Genomic DNA, 23,480 nt, shown 5'->3' on the forward strand with positions numbered 1-23,480 from the left:
ACTGACCATTGAACTGCACTGGAGGAGCTACAAAGGCCTAGTAGAGTGTTCTCTCTAGGAATCTGTAGGTCTTTCAGTGCAAATTTTAGCTAAATTTAACCGTAGAGTTGCACTGGAGGACCTAGCAATTCCTAGAGAGAACATATTAATCAAATCCGTGAATTATCAAATCCACAAATATCAAAGCCGCAAATATGGAGAGATTAGTGTATATAGTTGATGTGGGCCTCCAAGCCATTTCTGACTTATGGCGACCCTATCATGGGGTTTTCATGGCAAGATTTGTTCAGAGGAGGTTTGCCATTGTCTTCCCCTGAGGCTGAGAAGATGTGACTTGTCAAAGGTCATCCAGTGGTTTTCACGTTTCAGCAGAATTCAAATCCTGGTCTTCAGAGTGGTACTCCAACACTCAAAAACACTAGGCTCTCTCTCTTAGAATCATCCAAACCATTGATTTCCCCATTACCATGTGTAGATGTGAGCGCTGGACAGTTAAGAATGAATACAGGAAGAAAATCAATTCACTGGAAATGTGGTGCTGGAGGAGTGCTGGAGGATCCTACGAACAGCCAAAAAGACAGACAAATGGGTCCTACAGCAGCTCAAACCAGAAATCTCCCTGGAAGCCAAGATGATAAAGTTAAAGTTGTTGTACTTTGGTCACATCATGAGCCTCAGGACTCATTGGGGAAAAAACAATAATGCTATGAAAGGTGGAGGAAAGTAGAACAAGAGGAAGGCCGCATGCTACATAGATTCTATTAAGGTGGTCATGGGTATGAGTTTACAGAAACTAAGCAGAGCTTTGGAGATGTCTCATCCACAGGGTCGCCATGGGTCAGGATCAGTATGTATGAAATTTTAGTTAAAAAATTGACCAAAAAACATGGGTTGACTTATTCACAGGTCAATGTAAGTTCTGTACTTTAACTCTTATTTTTTTAGAAAAGGATCAATCCCAGTCTTTTAGGAGAGTGGTAAAAGGTGAGAACACAGTGTCCCTGAGAGCATCTAAAAGAAACATGGACCTGCTCTACTCGCTCCACTGCAGTGCCATTTCTGATCTTTTTGAGTGCCTTGGCAGGAAAATGGTAGCAGTGGCAGCTCTTTAGCACTTCCCTTCAAAGCAGTGCCAAGGAGGATTAGTGTTTGCATAAGACGTGTGTGTTTGTTAGTTATTCTGGGTTAAAATCAGGCAAAGTTATCACATTAAAGTTAAAAGCTATAATCACTGTTAACTTTTGCTTTGCTTTGCCTTTTCATCCTCCCTGACATGTGCAAATTTTCCTAGCCCTATCCACTCGCGATCACCTTCCCCACCACACATTGCACAGCCATCATTTACAGAAGTTCCCTCTTCATCCATTCAGTTTTTAGTGTGAACATGGTCATGCTTGTTGGCATTTTGTAAGCTCTTTGGCACTGTTTTCCTTTGCTTCATCCTTTACATCCTTTTGTTATATGCCCCTAAGTTTTACCCTTGACTTTTCCATGGGCCATATCAAAATCTGTAATTTTGTTCCCAAAACCTGCCCTCATCTTATACATGAGGCTGACCTATAGTTGAGTGTATATGTATTTTTTAATTTTTGTATTTCAGTCTGGGCATTGGGTCCCATGTGGGAGAAAAGTAGGGCTTAAATATAATAAATGTATCCATGTGTTTGTGTAATTCCCCCTTTTATAGCCATTCAAGTTTGTGGCCATTAGTATACCCAATGGTAGCAAATCCCACAGTTTAATGGTGTGCGTGGTGACATGTCTTTAATTTAAATATTCATATTCTGCCCTTTAGCATGAGATCTCAGAGCAGTGTACAAATTAAATCACTATAAACAAATTAAAACAATAAAAATACTTTAAATAGACTAAAAGCATAGGAAGCACCTTAACAAGTTAGGTTAAAACAGTTTAAAACCATCTGCATAACCATTTTAGAGTGAATTGTTTAGGCCCCAAAAGCTTTAATTAACAGCCATGACTTTACTTGGTGCTTAAATGAAGCCAATGTTGGTTACAATTGGGCCTCCAAATGGAGGGCATTCCACAGCTGGGATGCCAAAGCTCCCCCATGTCCTCACACAGTGGAACACTCCCAGCAGACCTGTTTTCAAGCAAACATATAATAGAGAGGAGCTCCCTCATGTATGTCTTTTCTGTCCTCAATCTCCTATCACTGAACTTGGGTACCAGTATTATGACAGAGAGGGAAAAGCCTCTAGCATGAATAATTCTGTGCATTTCTGTCATGACTCCTCTGACTTGACTTTTGTCTAAGCAAAACCTGAATGCTGCACCTTTTTCCCACAAGATTTGTTCCAGCCTCTTGATTATTTGGGTTGCCATTTTCTGCATCTTTTGCAACTAAATAACATCCTTTTCTAAGGGTCAGTGACTAAAAACATAGAGAGTATTCCAAATGTGATTGAATTATGTAGTTATGATAGTGGCAGTTTTATTTTAGATTCCTTTCCCAATTACACCAAACAAGGAATTTGCCATCATGTACCCAACCTGCTAATCCACTATCAAAGGAGAGTTTAGAAGTCAAGGTTCATGTAAGTACGGAGGTTGCGCTCCCACGCTGCAGCCTTTGCCTCCCGGCGCCGGGACTCTCGTTTCCCCACAGTTGCTGCCCGTTCCCTCCTGGGCCTTTCCTTCCTGGCTTCCACAGCGCTGGGGTCATTGGCATCAAAGTGGGTCACCTTGGGCTTGAGATTGCTGCAAAAGCCCAGGCCTTTCTGGTCACGCTTGAGCAGAGTCTGGATGGGGAATTTGCGGCCAGCACCCTCAGGCCCCAAACCAGCTTCCCGATCCCAGCCTCCTTTGACCATCAGCTGGTAACCTACATTGTTCTCAGGGATGTGGTAGCGCGTGGGGGGTAGTGGATCACGCCGATTGAAAAGGTGGGCAGTGGAGCGTTCATGGAGAGCCACGGTGTCCTCACTGTAGTGGGCCTGACACACAGCACAGTACTTTTTCTCAACTGTTGCCTGAGGACTGCAGAAAGAAAGAAAATTAACTGAGGAGAAAAGCAGAATGCAGACACATCAATGGTAATACTAGCAGCTCTCAAAATATTTCTCAATGAGAGAGATATTAAAAGTGAAAAGCAAGCAGGAGTTCAGCCTTTGTTTGAAAAGAGGACTAGCTCCCTCCTTTTCCTGAACTGTATGTGTAAACTTCACTAAAGAGCCATGCCAATCCCTTTAATAACTTGAAATTTTAGTTATTTCAAGAAAACAAAGACAAAACCAATTGGGAGAGTAGTAGTTTTCTCTGTCCCACTTCACATGCCCTCATAGCACTTCCATTCTCTTCCCCAGGGGAGTCAGTCATCAAAGCATGCCTTTTGCTCAATAGGAATAATCTATTCAGCAAAAAGCACGCTCTGACTATTGTCTCTCCCCAAGAAAAGAACAGAAGTGCTACAAAGGCATGTGCAATGGCACAGAGAAAGCCGCTACTTTCCTGAAAACTTTCACCTTTCTTTTCTCGTGTGGTAAAATCCTTACTATATGTGTGTGTGTGTGTGTGTGCGCGCGCGTATTTAAGTTACTTGATTTATGGTTACCCCATGAATTTTATACGGTTTTCTTAGCCAAGGAATACTCTAGTTATACTGATATCTTCTTTCCCCAGTTGAACTCAAAGCTCATCCTTTATCCACACAACAATTCTATGAGGCAGATCAGACCTAGAAAGACTGATTCACCTGAGACCATCCAGTGAATGTCATGACTTAGTATAGATTAGAACCTGGATTTCCCTAGTCCCATCTTCATAAGGTAATCCTTACAAAAACTATTAAATAAACTACCATATTAAAACATCAGTACTTTTAAAATAGTACAAAACCACTATTATCACACTGGCTATTTTAGCTAAAGGAATAGGATTCTACAATAATCTATCTTTGTGAATTAATATGCTCCTTGTCAAGCAGGTGACAACAAACTGTGGCCTTCTGGAAGTTGTTGAATTGCCATAATATTGATTTTCATGGACTGGTAGGAGCTGCAACACAACTTCTAGAGTGCTACTAGTGGCTCTCATATGTTGCAAAGCACAGCAAGGCACACCTTCCAGTATTATTCCTCAAAAGAATAAAATGCCTACTTTTCGTCATGGCCACAAGTTGGTTGAGAAAGGCAGAAGATACACATTGCTACACCTACTTTAGGAGAAAGTTGCATACATCAGTTATAATGGATTCTGTTATTGTTGTGTATTTTTAAATTGTTTCCAACTTACAGCAACCTTAAGGCAAACCTGTCACAGGATTTTCTTGCCATGTTTTGTTCAGAGGAGGTTTGCCTTTGCCTTCTTCTGAGGTTGAGAATGTGTGACTTGCCCAGGGTCACTGAGTGGGCTTTCTTGGTTGAGCAGGGATTCAAACCCTGGTCTCCCAGTGTCCTATTACAACACTCAAATCACTAAGCCATGCTGACTCTACCACTGCTCAATTCCAGCATCATATAAAACCATGGCTTTTTATTAAAGCCCTTGGGGCCTGATTCATTTATTCCAGCATAACTGTCATCCTTCGGCCTGCGAGGGAGTGAATGTCTAAATCATTTCTGATTTATAGTGACCTTACGGTGACTCTATCACTGGGGTTTCTTGGCAATATTTGTTCAGAAGAGGTTTGCCTTTGCCTTCCTGAGGCTGAGAGAGTATAGCTTGCTGAGGGTCACCCATGGCTGAGTGGAGATTTGAACCCTGTTCTCCAGTCACAGTCCAATGCTCAAACCACTACACCACACTGAGTCTCTAATCCAGCATATACACATTCTATTAAACTTCGTTAACCTGTTAAATTGTTTAATGAGTTTTTAGTTTATTTAAATTATTTTTCTTTTTTAAAACTATGTAAATTGATTCTACTTGTATGCCACCCTGAGATACTGTGACATAGGGTAAGACAAATAAATTGCCACTATATGGGTGGAATCTTAAATTTAATTGGCATGGGAAGGGTGCTGCACCTTGTTTAATTGCAAAGTCATCACTCCTACAGGATTCTATGTCCAAAACCAGGAATTTTTTATGATTTTGTTTTCTGATGACCTATTAGTCTTTGCTGGCCAGAGAAAAGACTTAGGGACCAGGAAAAAAGGCCACTGTCGTGTCCCAATTTTATGGCCAGCACAGACTAGACAGATACAATTTCTTGGCATATATACGTAATTCTAACCAATCAGCGGAAATAACGACAATCCAACATCAGGTCTGATCTTTTCAACTTTGAGAGGACATTATCACTTTACTGTAGGACTATAGCTGGACTATGGAAGACTGCAAGCAAACATTCAAAAGAAGACGCACTTGGGATAATTTTCCCTCTATAGAGTAACTCATACCACCACGAAAGCTCACCCGGGAGATTCCTCCTTCACTTGGGGCCTTTCACTTTCCCGTAGGACATCCACCACTTTCTGGTGGCCTGCTTCCTCTGCCAGATCCATCGCATCCCGGCCTTGCGTTTCACAAACCCCCACCCAGGCAGCGTCGCAACTCAGAAGATATCTCACAGCCTCCTCACGGCCTGCATAAGCTGCACACATCATGGCTGTCCAGTAATAGCTATCTCTGTAGTTGATGTCACATTCTTCCTTCTCTATCAGTGTCCGCAGAGAACTCAGGTTTCCTTCTTGGGCAGCTTTCAGGAGCCGATTCCCTTGACGGGAGTCTGTCTCTCTGCTCTGAACCTGAGGAGTCTCTTGTGCTGGTTGGAGGCGTATGCGGTGCACCTTGCGTTTCCTCTGTGAGGGTCTCCCAGGACCACTTGGAAGCACCAGGTTCTCATAGAAGCTGCGAACTGCTTCTCCAGATGTATTCCCTTCCTCCTGACTAGCAACAGAAGATCCCCTTCTGCTTTTCTTCTGGACATGTCCATCTCTCCAGAGATCCGATTCCTCCTGGGCACGAGTGAAGGCAATCAACCGGGGACCATGGTTCATGCTGATGCAGGGTTGTGCTAGATATAAAGCTAGAACTGTAAGCTAGAGCTTCTCAGCCTGTGGAAAGGAAGAGTCAGGTGATTAATTTACTTATTATTTAAGGATCTTTTATTTGCTATGGACAAAGATTAAGAACATGCCGTGATTCCCTAGGGGAGATATATATAGTACATACAGATATATAGCATAGAATACAGATTTCTAATAACTTGTGCTTTCAAAAAAAAATCCAAATAATAATACTTCATGGTTCAAAAGATATATTGGAAAATAAGCATGCAATGCTTGTGGATGCCAATAAGATGGGCAGGAAGCTCAACCAGGACAGAACTCCACTGGACTATTTATTTATGTATTTATGTATTTAATTCAAGGATCTATATCTCACCTTTCTCCCACAATGGGATTCAAGGTGGGTTACAATACATTTTAAAAAGACAGAAGTAAAAACGTCTGGTTGACCATTTGCGAAGCCAGAGGTAAGCACTGCTTCCCTCCTGGAACTTCAGATCAATGTAAATTCTGGCTTGAGATACTATGCCAGGATCTTTATCTTTAAACCCAGTGCGCAACAGAGGAAAGCCGTGCTCTGTTCATGGCTTTGTGAACTAGGATGCCGAGCAGAAGACCAATATTACAAAAAGCATGACGATATCCCAAATCAAATTTGCACATATTTGTTTCCCATCAATTATTGTTAAGTGCTCAGAGCGCTGAGACTCTGGGTACATCCACACTGCAGAATTAACGCAGTTTGGCACCACTTTAACCTCTATGGCGCAATGCTATGGGCGTCTAGGATTTGTGGTCCTGAGAGCTGTTTAGGATGGAGCCGTTGGCAGTTAATATGGCATCAAAACTGCATTGATTCTGCAGTGTGGCAGCAACTAAACTAAAATCCACTTGGACGTAACTCTGTGTTGTTGTTGCTGTTGTGTGGCTTCAAGTCATTTCTGGCCTATAGCAATGCTAAAGTGAAGTGATAGTTCCCACTGCCCTCCTGAGGCTGAGAGAGTGTGACCTGCCCAAGGGGAGCCAATGAGTTCCCATGGCCGAGCCAGGCATCAAACCCGGGCCTCCCTCCCAGGGAACCTCTCAGCAGCCCACCAAAAGCGCTACTACTGACCTGCTTTCTTCAAAGCCCAGGATGACGTCACTTACAGATACCGGAAGTCCGCCCAACCATAGAGATGAGAGCGGGCGGGACTGCAGAGCGTCCAGAAAAGCAACAACAGGGAAGCCCTGTATCATAGAGAGAAATCAAAGAGCGGCGCATTTCCCCAGTTAGCACCCCCCAATAGCCCGGTTTTGGATACACCTTGATGGTTGCGCTGTAGACATAATGCATTTTCAACTGCCATGGCTCCGTCCTAACCGAAAGCCTGGGATTTGTAGCTTCCTTTGGCAGAGGAGGCTAAAAAGACCTGGTCAAACTACAAATCCCAGGATCCCATTGGGAGACGCCACTCTGACCAAAGGGAGCCCTGGTCTTCCATATGTCAGGCAGAGTTTTAGTCATTCTATATTTTTACTATCTCTATGGTTTCCTCTCATAGGCTTGATGAGAAACGGCCTTTTAGAGGTGGATTTACGCATGCGCGGTATCTCTCTCTCTCTCTCTCTCTCTCTCTCTCTGTGCAATAGGCGATAACTCTACGCATGCGCGCGGCGGGCGATGTGTCTCGCGCCCTTTCCCGCCTTTTCCAACACGCGCCCCAGTTCGTAACCGGTTTTTTTTTTTTGCTTCGTGACCGTTGGTCCTCATTTGCATATCTGCACCGCTTTCTTTTAAATCCCTGCAGTTCTCTCAGCCCTTTCAATGGGGCTGCCTTCAATTAAAAAGGACAGCCGGGTTTTTAAAAAGAGAAACAGCACTGTGCCACACTAAGCTCTGTAGGCACATAGCTTTCCCTATTAGATATGTTTTAAAAGATCAGAACACAGTCTTTTTAAGTTTAACTTAGAGCATGGATACCCCTCTCTTCTGCCACAAAGGCTCTCGTTAAAAAAACCTGTTAATTTTATGGCTCAAACAATCAGTTGGGCTTCAAAATGCTATTAATAAAATAATAATGTTTTATTAGACATTAAGCATTATACACAGCTCATGTTTACTGACATATAGAACACACTTACAAATACAGATAATTGTTAATTGGGCTAACAAAGACTGACTACACCTATTGTACAATTAGTAAAAATATTACTCAATCCCTATTAAATAAACTAAATTCCTGGATAATTATACTTATTGTCTTCATTTACATAAACAAATTTTCAAAACGCGATTAGTCAAATTTGTATGTATGTCATTTATCTGAACTTTTAGCAACACAGAGAGTGGCTTCACAACATAATGTAAATACATCATGGCTAAAATACTAAAAACACCTTAAAATCACTGAACAGGCCGTTTTAATGGTTTTAATGGATACAGTCAGCCCTCCGTATCCACTTATTATGGATCCAAGCATCCATGGTTTGAAAATATTCAGAGAGAGTTTATATATATATATATATATATATACATATATATAACCTTGATTTTTGCCATTTTATCTAAGGGACACCATTTTACTCTCCATTATGTTTAAGGGGACTTGAATATCCATGGATTTTGGTATCTACCAAACCCCATGGTCTGAGGTTTCAGGTGACAATGTTGTTATGGGCCTTCAAATTGTTTCCAGCTTATGGCTACCCTAAAATAAAACTGTCAGGGGGCGGTTTCTTGGCAAGATTTGTTCAATCTTGCTGAGGCTGAGAGAATGTAACTTGCCCCAAAGTCACCCTGTGGGTGAGTGAGGATTCGAACCCTAGTCTCCAGAGTCATCCAACACTCAAACCGCTACACCACACTTGCTCTCAGATTATTATTATTATTATTATATTTATTTGTATCCCACTCTTTTCCCAGAACTGTGGACTGAGAGCGGTTTCACAAAATTAAAAAACAGTACAATTAAAAACATAGAAAAAAGTACATTAAAAAGGAATTAAATTATTACAATATTAAAACAGATAGTTATTAAAAGGATAAAACACATTTTAAAAATATAAAACATATATATATATATATATATATATATATATATATATAATTGTTTATTGTGCTAGCCAAAGGCCATGACAAAAAAGCTTAAAATATATAAAGAAACTGTCAAAATGTTTTAAAAGGGTACAACATCCAGATGATCATGAGGCAGAATTAAAATGAATTTAGCCAATTAAGAACATTTTTTTAATGAAATAAAGTGAGGAAACAGATTTCATCAAATTCTGCTTCCATGACATTAACAATAGACTAATATATCCACTAATATCCAGACTAGTAAAGGTAAAAGTTTCCCCTTTGGCGTGATTTGTCAAGCCGTGTACAACTGTAGGGACTAATATCCAGAATAATATCCAACAATTATTTATGTATATTTGTATAGTTCACATTTCTGCTTCATGACAGGAATCCAAGATGGCTGAGAAAAATTGGGGGTATTTTAAACAAAGTGGTGGCTGTCTGCTGAAAACACTGGCTAAGCTGGTCCTAAATATTAGTAATGTTTTATGTTTGTTACCTAGAGAACATCTAAATTCCTGATCTTTAACTATCCTTTTCTCTCTCTCTCTCTCTCCCCCATTTAAACAGGGATGGCTGACCATTAATGCAAACCTAATATGACAGCCATGTTGAGGACTGGCACTGCGGATAGGATGAGCCGACGAAGCAGCACCAGCATCAGAGACGGTAATTTACAAGAAGTGGGGAGGTTAATTGACAACCTTACAAAGTATATTTGTTCTTGTCTTTGGTTCAGGGCTGGAGCTCTAGGAACTGGAATAGCCACAATACATTCTTCACAATATCCCACAAGTGACCAGGTTTCTGGGCTCACCCACACAAATCCCTGGCCTTTGCAAAGGTGAGCACAGGTTATTTGTGTGGCAAACCTATGTGTCCCCTCCAGCTGAGATAATTTGAACTATTTCACCAATTCAATTCCCAGGATGCCAGTTAAAGTGGAATCAAACTGGTATGGTATGGTAGTATGAGAGCCAGTGTGTGACAAAATATGACATATGACTACACATACAACATATGACTAAAACGTGTATAGTATGTGAGCCATTGCAGCATAATGGTTTGAGTGTTGGCCTACGACTTTGGAGACCAGGTTTCTTCCACCACTTCTTGCTAAATACACATTCATGTCTGGTATAAATGTTAGGAAATACAGGCACAACACAGAAAGGAGACTTCCAGAAAGATCAGATCATGATGATGATGATGATTGATTGATTGATTTCTACCCCACCTCTCCAATAAGATCTAGGCGGCTTACAACAATAAAATCCATACAATACAATACAATAAATCCCACTATCCCTTCCCTCCTTAAAACGAATCAACATAAAATTACAACATGACAATAATTATAATAAAATACGATTAAAATCATTAAAGCAATCAGAATCGTAAAACAATGTATGTATCTCATGTACAGTGGACCCTTGTTATACACTGGGGTTTGGTTCCAAGATCCCCTGTGGATAACAAAATCCATGGATGCTCAAGTCCCATTAAATATAATGACATAGCAAAATGGTGTCCCTTGTAAAAAATGGAAAATCAAGGTTTGATATTTGAAATTTATACTTTTTTGGAACATTTTCAAACTGTGGATGCTTGAATCTGTGTATAAAAAGTCTGTATAAGAAGGGCTGACTGTATCAGTAACCAAAGATCCACAACTGTGGTTATTCTTTGCAGGACTTGTGCTAATATGTTTTTCTCTCTGAGGTAGAAGGCAATAAGGCACCTGCTCCAGCCTACAGAAGTTGGCTTGACTGGCAATGGGATTATGTTCTCTAACACACAAGCAGGGCAGCAGGGTTTGCATAACGTTGTTGTTGTTGTTGTTGTTGTTGTTGTTGTTGTGTGCCTTCAAGTCATTTCCAATTTATGGCGACCCTAAAGTAAATCTGTCATGGGGTTTTCTTGCAAGATTTGTTCAGAGCAGATTTGTCATTGCCTTCCCCTTAGGCTGAGAGAATGTGACTTGCCCAAGGTCAGCCAGTGGGTTTCATGGCTGAGCAAGAAATTGAACCATGGTCTCCAGAGTCCCAGGCATAATCCAACACTGAAACCACTATGCTGTGCTGGTCCTCATAGTACACATTTATAGCAGTTTGATTCCACTTTAACTGGCATGCCTCCATCCTAAGGAATCCTGGGATCTGAACTTTGGTGAGGTTCTTGGAATTATCTCTACTGGAGAATTATAGTGTCCCCTGAACTACTGCAGCCCTGCAGCTCTCTAGCAAGCAATCCTCAACACCTTGCTGAACTATAGGATTTCGTAAGATGGAGCTTTGGACATTAAAGTGGGATCAAACTACTATAACTGTGCAATGTGGATATAATCCAGGGCCTCATTCCCACTTACATTTGAATTGGTTTCCAATCCGAATCGATGAATTGGTTTGAAACTGGATTGTGGTTCCCAGTATGTTTGCTCCTATCGCATTTTCTAGCATGGAATTGAATCAAAGTAACCCACTTGTGTAGTTCCCATTCACAAATGAATCAGTTCTATTTAAACCGGTTCTTGAAGCAAGAATAGTTCACATTGGGAAATGAATCGGTTTAAAAAGAATCGATTCCTGCTTCTCCTCCTTTTTTCCCTTGCACTTCCCTATCCTTTGGTGAAAGGTCACTTCCTGTCACCATTTTCCTGCACATGTGGCTAGTTACTTTGGGCAGGCATGGATCCAGCACTGGTTTTGCAAGCTCTGCAAATATGCCTGCAATCTACTGTGCGCATCTGTATGCTGTGGCGGAGAATACACATGCGCAGGATTGCATTTCTAACGAGGTATAACATTTTGGTGAGAAGGAGTAGGGCCCGACGCCGCAGGAGGCAGAGGAATAGGAAATTGCTGATGCTGGCCCTGTGTAATGGAGGGGCAGCTTGGGTAGCCGCCGGAGGGCAACATGCCATCAGAGGTCAGTAGAACAGCAGGCATGCTAATTACACTTATCCCTCCCTATTTGTGGTTTTGACATTTGCAGATTTGATTATTCACAGATTTGATTAATGTGTTTTTTTCTAGGAATATCTAGGTCCTCCAGTGCAACTCTGTGGTCAATTTTAACTAAAAGTCGCCCTGAAAGACCTAGAGATTTCTGGAAATAAAACTCTACTAGGCCTTTATAGCTCCTCCAGTGCAGCTCTATGGTCACTGTCTGTCGGACATTGGCCACAGAGTTGGGCTGGAGGACCTAGAGATTCCTAGAGAGGTGTAGTCCTGTCTGGTAAAAACATGGTGTTTTTGTTATTTGGGTTTCCCCCATATTCACGGGGCTCTTGTGCCCCTAACCCCAGCGAATGTGGAGGGACAAGTGTACCTTGGTAGTCACACATGCGGCAGAGGCCCACAAAAATGGCGCTGGCCCTGCCTTCTCCCAGGGCACTGAAAGATCCATTTCCATTTCAAAATGCACTGATTCCAATCCACATCTGGTTACCATTTGCACTGGAAGTGATTTGTTTTTAAACCACTCTGGGCCCTATGACCAACTCCCAGAATCCCATAGCCTTGAGTCAGGGCAGTTAAAGCCACACCAAACTGGGTTATTTACCAGCGTTGCCAGTTTCCGGGGAATTCCCCTGAGTCCAGGGAATTTAATTAATTTCTTTCTCAGGGATTTTGACCGAATAATAATTATAATAATAAATAGTGGGGAATTCTGAGGATTTTGGTAAAACATATCTCTGAGGCTGGTTGGAGATGCTGATTATCTCTCCAGTGTGGATGCAGCCTCCACTCCTGCTATATGGAGTTGTGCACTTAAAACAGCGTCCCTTATGTCCAGTGGGGTAAAAAATAATCAAACTTTGCTTTTTGGGAATATATATATATATATATATATATATATGGAATTACAGTATTTTTCAAGCCATGGGTGGTTGAAGCCATGGATTAATAATAATAATAATAATAATAATAATAATAATAATAATAATAATAAATATCCGTGGATATGAAGGGCTGTCTGTGGTCCGAAACACATTGAAGAAATAATCCAGTTTGAGAGTGCTTTAACAGATCCCTGGCTATGGGAGGCTTAGGATCTGTAGTTTTGCTGTGGCACCTCTGCCAGGGAAGCTTAGACGTCTCACAGAAGAACTGCAAATCCCCATAAGCATTGGGCCATAGCAGCTAAAGCAGTACCAAACTGCCTTAAATTCTGCATTGTCTGGGTGCAGTTCTCAACTCGACCAGCCCTTTTCCCAGGCGCTGTGGGGCTTGGAGGCCGCTTGAACTACACTTCCCGTCGTGCTCCGCGGCACGGCACGCTCTTTCCCCGTTGCACCCTGGGCCGCGTAGTTCCTCCTGCCTTTGCTTGCTCCTTCCTTATACTGAAAGGACTACCATCCCGTGATGCCTGGGGCGCGCCTGCGCGGTGGGAGCTGGCAAGAGAGGCCTTTAGAGGTCCCAAGCTTTAGAGGTCCCAAGCCCTCTCCTTGAGGCAGCTTTTGCCCCCAGGGGTGAGTAGGTTTGTAAAGGGGTTTGCTTTGGAGAAGCTTCAGAGAGGAGGAATCTCTGGCGAGGGAGCCGCCTCTGCAAGGTTAAGGGGGGACCACTGGGCCGGGGTTTTAAAAATGGAGTGGGGTTTAGGGAGGGAAGGAAGAGTTGTGTCCTCCCGTCCTTTTTTTTTTTCTTTGCAAAAGGACAGAGTATGACTAGAGGGGCAACTGGTCTGAGAAGGAGATTCTTCCTGGTTCCAAGGAGGAACAAGCAGAATCCAAAACACACTGCAGAAATAAACCAGTTTGGGACTGCTTTAACTGCCTTGGCTCCATGCAATGGATTTCTGGGAATTGTAGTGTGTTGTGGGCCCCTCCGCTCTGGGCCCACAACACACTACAATTCCCAGAAATCCATAGCATCGAGCCAGTGCTCTTAAAGCAGTCCCAAATCAGGTTATTTCTGCAGTATGGATGCAGCCTGGGTTTGGGGGTTCTCTGTCTCTGATTCCTGTGGAGCCTTTTCTCCGCTGGTGGGAGAAGCAGCCGTAGATCACCTCGCTGGAGCAAGCCTGCAAGGGGATACGTTTCACAAAGTGTTTGGATAAAGCAAGGGAGAACAGGTGGGGTGAGTGATGGTGAAACCCCGTATGCTTATGTTGCTCTCTCTTATCTCCAGAGGACGGGAAGATGAGTAGCTCCGAGGAGGTATCCTGGATTTCATGGTTCTGTGGCTTGCGCGGCAACGAATTCTTCTGTGAGGTGAGTGGGGGAATGCTCTCGCACAGAGTGTACATAGAGAGATCATGCAGCACCTTGAAGACCTAGGCCCAAAACACACTGCAGAAATAATCTAGTTTGAGACGGCTTTAAATGCCCAGGCTCAACGCTAGGGAATTCTGGGAGCTGTAGTTTGGTGAGGCATTGAGCCTTCTCTGTGCCGCAATAAATTACAGTTCTCCGGATTCCCTAGCACTGAGCCAGGGCAGTTAAAGCAATCACAAAGCGCATTATTTCTACAGTGTGTTTTGGACCTCACTGAAAGAAAGGATTTGGCAGCATGAGCTTTTGTAGACTTATGTCTCCTTCCTCAGATGCATTTGGTGGAGTTGAAAGCCAGGGACAGACCTATATGTGCCATCAGTGTATACAAATGACATACTGTTGGAATTGACATTCTCACACAAAAACAACATATATAGCTTTTCCCTGGCTTTCCACTCCACCAGATGCATCTGAGGAAGTAGACTTCAGTCTAGGAAAGCTCATGCTTCCAATTTCTTTCTTTCACTTAGTTTCAGAGGTGCTACAGGATATCTCTGCATACTGATTCTACAGATTGACATGGCTATATCTTTGAATTTTAACACAAAGTGTGTGTGAGACTTAAGGTCAGAAATGTGCCTTTTCTAAATTCTAGTATATAGAGTAGTGGTTCCCAAACTTTGGTCCTCCAGATGTTTTGGACTTTACCTTCCAGAATTCCTGACTGTTGGCCAAGCTGGCTGCAGCTTCTGTGAGTTGAAGTCCAAAAGAACCTGTAGAACCAAAGTTTGGGAACCACTGGTACAGAGCCTAGAATATGCAGTGAAGAAGAGTTTGGCTTTGAACAAGGATCCCTGTGTCTCCTGCAGGGAGGGGACTCTCACAAGTTAATCAAAATTGTGGAGTATACTAGGAAACAGTTACTTGGCAGAAGTTCTTGAGCCTGAGGGGATGTGAGGAGTCACGATGGCTGCTTTGGTTCATTCTGGGTTCTGGTATCTGTGTTTCTTTTCTAGGTGGATGAAGACTACATCCAAGACAAATTCAACTTAACTGGCCTCAATGAACAAGTTCCCCACTATCGCCAAGCTTTGGATATGATCCTCGACTTGGAACCTGGTGAGTGATGGCGTGTCTGAGTGTACTGAATCTTTTTGGTTCCTAGAACTATTGACCCTGTTCAGGTACTTGGTATCTGTTGGTATCAGAGGCATGATGGGACTTCTTGCAAAGCTTTTGCCCAATCCTGCCCCCTCATCCTTATATGTGTACTTCCTATTCTCTGCACACCCCTACTGATGTGAGGTTGACATCAGTCTGAAGTTAGTTCTGTGCACACAGAGATGTATGTTTGGAATGTCTGTTATCCATGTTTAATACCAATATCTGGGGGCAGAGCTAGCTGAATACGTTTTGAAAGCTCATTTACTTAACATCTGCCGGTACAGAATGGCTGAACAGATCTTTAAGGGTGTGAAACACAGGATGTGCAGAGCCAGAAGCAGACTGTATATCCCTGACTTTTTTCAGCGTAGGATTTATTTTATGTGCCTTGAAATTGCTAGTTTTCAGACGCCCTCTTAAGATGCAGTAATAAATCAGAAACAACAGGAAAGCACACAGCAACAACAAATAAAGGAAATGGGAAGTATATTATTAGCTAACAGCTGCTTCAGCTTGGCAGTTGAATACACTCTAAAACTGACCCATCTCTTTCTGTGTGTGTGTGTATATATATTATCTGTATGCACATTAGTGCACAGTGCTCAGAAATTTCAAGTGCTGCCTATAACTTCCTACTCTTGACATAATTTTTTGTGGAATTAGAAATAAAGATTTTTGACACTACATTAGGAATTTTCAAGGAGTAGGAGTGATACAGCTTATTTAGATGATATTGCATTAGGAAATTTCTTTATCTCAGATGTTTCTTCAGCAGTGAGCTAGTGTAAATTACATGGGGACATTCCTGGCAGTGTTGCTCTGGCGATTTTCAGGAATCAGATCAGTTATTTATCAGTTACCAGATAATATGTTAGTTTTTAAAGATATTACCAGTTAGAGAAAGTGAATCTATTTTTTCCTTTATGTGCTTCTGACTTCTTCCTTTCTCTCGCAGATGAAGAGCTTGAGGACAATCCTAATCAGAGTGATTTGATTGAGCAGGCAGCTGAAATGCTCTATGGGCTCATCCATGCCCGCTATATCCTCACAAACCGTGGCATTGCTCAAATGGTAAGTGTTTAGACTGTTCCGTAAGCAGTCACCCTCTGATGTATTCCTAAATCTTCTGAGGCAGCCACTCCTAGACTGAAATTGAAGAGGGAAGGACCCTTGAACCTCTGCCACAGTATTCTCTTGAAAACTAGTTTAGCTGGTCAATTCAGAAGTCTATCTCATGCTTCAGTTCAATCTCTTGAACCAATAGGTAGTATTTGGCCATACCTCATTTTCATTTTAGGGAGTCTAGTTTCTGTTGCTGATACTTTTGCCCTTCTTCATAGCTTGAAAAATACCAGCAAGGAGACTTTGGCTACTGTCCTCGAGTTTATTGTGAGAACCAGCCCATGCTGCCCATTGGTGAGTATATGTGTGTACGGAGAGAGTTGGAGGGAGGGGGTGTAAAGTTGAAATTCATTCCAGAATTATGGAAGAGTTCAAGAAACATCAAGTGAATTAGAGATGGTAATAGGAATGATTAAGACTTAAAGTGGGGAGATATGTATACAACCCGTTATTTAGTTACACTCTTGAATCAGTTGTGTAAAAAGCTTATTGAGCTACATCTTAGGATTGATGCTGGAAGCAGTGTTTGTGCTTCTGTCCACATCTCCTGGTTTCATAAGTTTTTGTTTTTCTTCACTCTTAGGTTTATCTGATATCCCAGGTGAAGCCATGGTCAAACTGTACTGCCCTAAGTGCATGGATGTTTATACCCCCAAATCTTCCCGCCACCATCATACAGATGGGGCCTATTTTGGGACTGGCTTTCCTCACATGTTGTTCATGGTGCACCCCGAGTATCGGCCGAAGCGGCCAGCCAACCAGTTTGTGCCCAGGTAAGATCCTTTCAAAAGATGTTAACATGTACATGATACAGGAGAATACAGAAGTTAGAGGTTTAAATCATTGTTTTCTGCTGCAAAACGTAGCCTCCCAGTCTAGTTTTTCCCCCTGTTACTTTCATTATTTGCTTGTTATTCATGTCCTTGCCAACTAAGCTGCATGGGGATCAGATGGTTAATCATTATGTCACTAGTGCTGCTAATCTTCCCCTGCACACTTTAGCCAAGAATTGTCCACAGCCTTGACAGTCCCTTCAGCCCTAAGAGAGAGGATGTGCCCAAGGTATTTGAGATCAATGAGAAATCTGGGGTATCCTCTCAGAGATCTTCCTTACACTTTAGGTTGGATGAGGTGAGCAATCTTAGGTTAAATCCAATAAAGACAGAGGGGCTATATCTGTAGAAAGTCACGACTTGGGACTGGAGTTCAGCCTGTTCTGAGAGGTGTGTTCCCCTTGAAATAGTACATTTCAATACATTTTGATCTTGTCCTGTGTAAGAATGTTCAGTTCGTAGCCGCAGGAACGGGTATGATTGTACAATTACATTTAGGAAAAAAACAGACTGCCCTGATAGAGTGGCACCCCTGGCGCCCCTTTCAACACCGCATTGGAGCAGCAGAAACTGCATGCCATGGCCCCAATCTGGCAGTTTGCCACTTTAAAAAGAAACAGCAAAAATGCCAGTCTTTTTTAGAACGGCAAAAAGCCACCCTTGCCACAATGGCTTTTCGCTGATTCTTTGGCACAATGCATCTACATGCTGCACCAAAGAAGCGGCGTGATGCTGCCTGCTGTGTGGTTGGACATGCAGCATGACGTTGATATTGGGGAGGAGTCAGGGAGGCCAGCGTGCGGTCGCCATGCCCTCATTCCAGCCTGATGATGATGATGATGATGGTAATAATAATAATAATTTTTATCCCGCCTCTCCCTGTATTGGATTGAGGTGGGTAACCCCAAACAAGAACAATAAAATCAAACATGAATATCAGTAGATAAAAGCATAACAGGAAATAATTTCCAATAGAATGGTTAATAAACTACATCGAGATCAAAGTCTGGTTGGTACAGCTAAACAAATGGAGTGAAAATTTTGAAAAGATCAGTTTGGGAAGGCCTGCCGAAAGAGATCCATTTTTATTGCCTTCTTAAAGGTCTCCAAAGATGTTATATGGCGGATCTCATCCAGCAGGTCATTCCAGATTTTTGGAGCTGCAACAGAAAATGTCCTCTGGGAAGTCATTTTCAGTCTAGTTCTCGCTAACTGCAGTAGATTCTTCCCAGAGGACTTGAGAGTGCGGGAAGGATTGTATAGGAGGAAGCGTTCCCTCAGGTAAGCTGGGCCCAAGCCATGTAGGGCTTTATAGGTAATAACCAACACCTTATACTGTGCCCAGAAGCTAATGGGCGGCCAGTGTAGGGATTTTAAGATAAGTGTAATAGAATCAAATTTGGAACTCCCTGTCACCAATCTGGCTGCCATATTTTGGACCAGTTGCAGCTTCCAAACATGGCATAAGGGTTGCCACATGTAGAGCGCATTGCAGAAATCGAGATGAGAGGCTACCAGTGAGTGTACAACCGTTTCTAGGTTTTCCCGTTCCAGGAAGGATCATGGCTGGCGAATCAGTTGAAGCTGATAATGGGCGCTCCTGGCTGTCGCATCCACTTGGGATGAGAAGTGGCGATTCCAGGAGCACCCCCAAGCTACGAACACACTCCTTTAGGTGAAGTGTGACCCCATCCAGAACTGGACTGCTTATCACCATACCCGGATTGGGATTGCCCATAGCGAGTACCTCCATTTTATTTGGATTCAATTTAAGCCTATTTTCCCTCATCCAATACATTACTGACTTCAGGCAGTCATTCAGAGGGGAAATGCCATCCTTGGTTATGAAGCAGTCCGAGACATGGAGAAACAAATTTGGGTGTCATCAGCGTACTGATAACACCCCGCCCCATGTCTCTGGATGATTTCACACAGTGGCTTCATGTAAATGTTGTATAGCATTGGCGACAGTATCACGCCCTTAGGGACGCCCGATTTGAGCTCTTTCTTGGCTGAACAACTGTTGCCAAGTGACACCATCTGGAACCTGCCTGAGAGATAGGACCGGAACCACTGCAGAACAGTGCCTCCGATTCTTAATTCCCTCAGGCGCTCCAGAAGGATATCATGGTCTATGGTATCGAAGGCTGCTCAGAGGTCCAACAGCATCAACAGGGCCACACTTCCCCATCATCAACCAAAGCAACCATGGCAGTCTCCACTCCATATCCTGACCTGAAGCCAGTTTAGTGCCGGTCTGTTTAGTCCCTCAGTGCACCAGCTGTGACCTTTTCCTGATTTGGTCTGCTTTGGCAACATTACCTGTGCCCTGGTTACATTGCATGTGGACTACTACCTCACAGTCTACAAAGCCTGAATCTCAGGAAGCTTCAGATGGTGCAAAATGATGCAGACAGCTAAGTACTGTCTGGTGTTGACATTTTATTAGACCAGGTGTCGTTTTCTGAGCTCAGTTCAAAGTATTTAAAGTATTTACAAAGTTTGGATGTATAAGAGACCACCTGTCTCTCTCAGTCTATCCAGTAGTTAAAGAAAGGTATACCATTGCTCTCAGAGACCCGTTTGCTAGTCATGCAGGAAGGGTTTTCTCTTGTTGCTTCCAGATTGTGGGATATGCTCCTTCCAAAATTATGATTAGTTTTGTCTCACTTGGCTTTCAGAAAAAATGTTAAGTCCCCATTCATAACTTATTCATAACTAACTTATGAAATTATTTTTAGAATGCTGTTTTAAATTGTTTAAATAGGTTTGAGGGAGTTTAGATTAAAATAAATAATGATGAAACGGAAGTGAAATTGAATGCTTTCATGGTTGGCATCCATAGTTTTCTGTGGGTTTTCCAGGCTTTGTGGCCACATTCTGGAGAAATGTTAGGAATAAATTCTTCCAGAATGCAGCCACATAGCCTGGAAAACCCACAGAGAATGATGGAAAGGAGGCTTTTTGACTGGGCCACTTTCTGCCAATTCATTCATATCTCTTATAACGCTCATGTACAAAGATGCCCTGGAGACTCCTGCATCAATGTGTTAGCCTCTGGTGTCTGCCTTCCTTTAGCAGTGAGAAGGCTGAGAGGCAACTTGCTCTGTACTGTGTTTTAGATGGTCTGTCCTGCTTACTAGGATGTAATTTGGAACTAGTGCAGGGGAGGCTCACTGAAACACCCTTCAGGGTTGTGTGTGCTGCATCTGAGCTGGGCTCTTGCCTTGGGCATATTGAAGGGCACCGCATTTCAAACTGCATGTGACACTGTGCAAAGTATACTCTTGACTATTTTCTGAGTAATTCTTGGGGAAACAGCCCAGAGCCAGTCTTTACTTTCATGTGACACACGTTTCTGTTTACAGATGTTGTGGAACTTTGGTTAGCCATTCTTGTTCATGAGATGGAGCAGGGCTTAATTTCAGTGACCACAAATTTTTCCAGGTTCTTTATTTTTCCCGCAGTGTAGTGGGACATGCTGCAGGTTTTTTTCTCTTTAGTGTCTTGGAAAAGGCATTTAGCCTTGATTTATGTATTATTTCTACAGAATATTTGTCCATCCTGAACCACAGCCTTCTAGTCAGTAGAGATCCAGAATGTAGCTCTATTTTATTGATTGATTGTTTTATTTATTTTTGCTGTCTTTGAAATTCTCTGTGAGACTGAAGGTACAGTCTACAGAACATGGGTTATCTCCTTGTGCCAACTCAGGCAGGCAGGATCCACTCTCCCCCTTTAAAAAAATTATAGATACAGCATCAGCCTCTGATTGACTTCTTACCATCAAGTTTGAGACTTTCCTTAAAATGATCGACTCCCCACTGTAACAAGTATTCATTTTTGGAATCCAATAAAATCTGTACCTGGTTTTTAACTAAAATATTTGGTGGCTGTTTGAGCAGGGCTTTCCACACTTTCTCCTCATCACCATTTTAACCCCTGTACTTTTCCATTTCAGACTTTATGGATTCAAGATCCACCCAATGGCTTACCAGCTGCAGCTTCAGGCCGCCAGCAATTTCAAGAGCCCAGTCAAAACTATCCGTTGATCTTCTGCGTCCAGGTGCCCAGGGTCCTGCTCTGATAAACCCCTTTAATTCAGTCAGGGCTGCTTATACTTTGATTTTGGTGATGTCCCTTGTGGACTATTCTTTGTCACCCTCCAGCCTGATTTTTAGTATCATTTTTGGTGTGCGGTTTAAATTTAATAACAATTTCTGTTAATTCCCAGAAACACAGACTGTGACACACAAATTCAGTAAACACCTCTAATGTCATCATTTTGTGGGGATTTTTTTCTTTTTAAAAAATAAAATACATTAAAAATGTAAAATGAAAACATGATTATTATTTTTGTTGCTCTATGTGTGAGAGATGAAGTATGTAAAAAGAGAAAAAATACTTGATAATTATTGTGGAAATAAATATCTCACTAGTTTACTGAGTGGGAAACATTAAATGTTAAATGATTCTAGTAGACACATAGTTCTTACACCACTGCTGTGGTAAATGATATTACATTACACTTAGACTGTGATAACATTCAGTTGTAATCATAATTGGTGAGTGGAATCCATGGAGCCAGTCCTTTACCTATCACTAAACTGAAAACACAAGTGAGACAAATGCTGTGTTTGGCCCAATTGATTTTTAGTACAGTTTCTAGTAAGTTGGAACTTGGAAAAACATTGTGTTTCCCTGGAGAGGGAATCACAGTTATCTCAACTAATTTAAATTCCTAGATAGTCTGAGAGCAGATTGTTTATTGACATGAGGGAAATGTAAATCAGAATTACTTTGGCAGAGAAGTTGTAGTGTAGATCATGATTACCGATACCTGTCTGTGTTTGTGGTCTCTTGGTTTACTGTGAAGTTGAATTCTCAATCCAGAAACCTAGTCGTAATCTAAACTATACCACTAACATTAGAGAACACCAGATTTTAGAGTGGTTCTTTACACACAGTAAATAATGCGCAGAATAGTCGAGCTCCATAAAGCATCTTTCAAAAGCATGCAGTGGTCCTGCTTTTAGTTAGCTTCCATGCCTTCTGCTCTTTTCTGCCTCTTGACCCATTGTTTCTGGCTGTCCTTTCCCAGACACTATCTCTTAGTGATGCTTGTTCTGTTATTGCTTCTTATTGCTGCTATATAGATGCAGATATGGTAGCATGTTGTGTCTAAACCTGGCTAGAAATCCTAAAGCATTCCTCGCTTCTTTTCCCACCATGTTCACAGAGCTGCTGCTCTTAGTTACTGTAGCTCTTTCATAGATTCCCACTCTAGATGTGTGTGTGTGTGTGTAAGCAAAATGGCAGATGGTTGTCTCCTTTCCTGGAAGAAGCACTTGTGGGGGAAAGAGTGACGCTGCACCTCACAGTTAGGAGGAGGGGGCAGGGACTGGTGCTGCATCTACATTGCAGAAATAATGCAGTTTGACACCACTTTAACTACCATGGCTCAATTTTATGGAATTCTGGGAGCTAGTTTTGTGGGCTGTTTAGCCTTCTCTGTCAGAGCTCTAGTGACAGAAACTACAAATCCCAGAATGCCATAGTATTGAGCCATTGAATAGTGCTATCAAACTGCTTTATTTCTGCAGTGCAGACACTGCCAGAGAAAGAGGTATGAGCTACTACAGTTCTCTGGAACAAGCACAAATCCTTATGTAATCTGAAAGTGGCACCCACTTCTTTTGCTTTGTGCTCTTCCAAGTTAGCAGTGGTACCTGAAGCCCAGGGATGTCCTGACTCATCACAGACCCTATTAAGCCCAAAGCCTTCTCCAAAGGACTGGGTGCCACTGAGGCATCCAAATGGAAAGAGCACCTGTACTATATGGGCTGGAGAACTGTGGTTTCACCCTTCCTTGTTCATACCTCTGCTGATGGTTTGAAATTCGGGCATATAGTTCAATACAATAGTTTCTAGTATTCCTTTATAATTTCCTTGCTCAAGGACCACAACCTGTAAATCACTGTGTGTCCAGGATGGTTGAAATATTCTGCAAATGGTTTGTGGGTAGTGTCCTTTCTAATGTCAGATTTATATCCCTGAATTCTCTTGTATAGAGACTGTTCAATGTAGAATGTAGAAGAGCATTGCTG

General features: G+C 42.3%; 2 protein-coding genes across 9 annotated transcripts; one reads left to right on the forward strand and one right to left on the reverse strand.

The window, feature by feature from the left end:
* Positions 1–1,747: 1,747 nt before the first annotated feature.
* On the reverse strand, positions 1,748–7,487 carry GPANK1 (G-patch domain and ankyrin repeats 1). Of its 3 annotated transcripts, none has more exons than XM_089514206.1 (3): positions 7,090–7,487; positions 5,380–6,020; positions 1,748–3,000 (listed from the first exon to the last, which is right to left on the reverse strand). In XM_089514206.1, exons 2-3 carry the CDS (start codon positions 5,961–5,963, stop codon positions 2,541–2,543), a joined length of 1,044 nt encoding a protein of 347 aa, XP_089370332.1. In that variant the 5' UTR covers positions 5,964–6,020; positions 7,090–7,487; the 3' UTR covers positions 1,748–2,540. The 3 variants fall into 3 exon arrangements, with proteins under 3 accessions (XP_089370332.1, XP_089370351.1, XP_089370342.1); XM_089514225.1 differs by lacking the exon at positions 7,090–7,487 and adding an exon at positions 6,985–7,062; XM_089514216.1 differs by lacking the exon at positions 7,090–7,487 and adding an exon at positions 6,352–6,965.
* Positions 7,448–21,715, forward strand: CSNK2B (casein kinase 2 beta). Of its 6 annotated transcripts, XM_089514275.1 has the most exons (9): positions 7,737–7,856; positions 9,607–9,705; positions 9,776–9,880; positions 14,169–14,251; positions 15,271–15,373; positions 16,374–16,489; positions 16,759–16,834; positions 17,124–17,313; positions 21,335–21,715. In XM_089514275.1, exons 4-9 carry the CDS (start codon positions 14,180–14,182, stop codon positions 21,423–21,425), a joined length of 648 nt encoding a protein of 215 aa, XP_089370401.1. In that variant the 5' UTR covers positions 7,737–7,856; positions 9,607–9,705; positions 9,776–9,880; positions 14,169–14,179; the 3' UTR covers positions 21,426–21,715. The 6 variants fall into 6 exon arrangements, with proteins under 6 accessions (XP_089370391.1, XP_089370383.1, XP_089370401.1 ...); XM_089514265.1 differs by lacking the exons at positions 7,737–7,856; positions 9,776–9,880 and adding an exon at positions 7,448–7,466; XM_089514257.1 differs by lacking the exons at positions 7,737–7,856; positions 9,776–9,880 and adding an exon at positions 7,612–7,681.
* Positions 21,716–23,480: the final 1,765 nt, after the last annotated feature.

This window comes from Sceloporus occidentalis, unplaced genomic scaffold, assembly GCF_023333645.1.
Source record: "Sceloporus occidentalis isolate IW3139 unplaced genomic scaffold, rSceOcc1.0.p SCAF_1, whole genome shotgun sequence".
Classification (NCBI taxonomy): domain Eukaryota; kingdom Metazoa; phylum Chordata; class Lepidosauria; order Squamata; family Phrynosomatidae; genus Sceloporus; species Sceloporus occidentalis.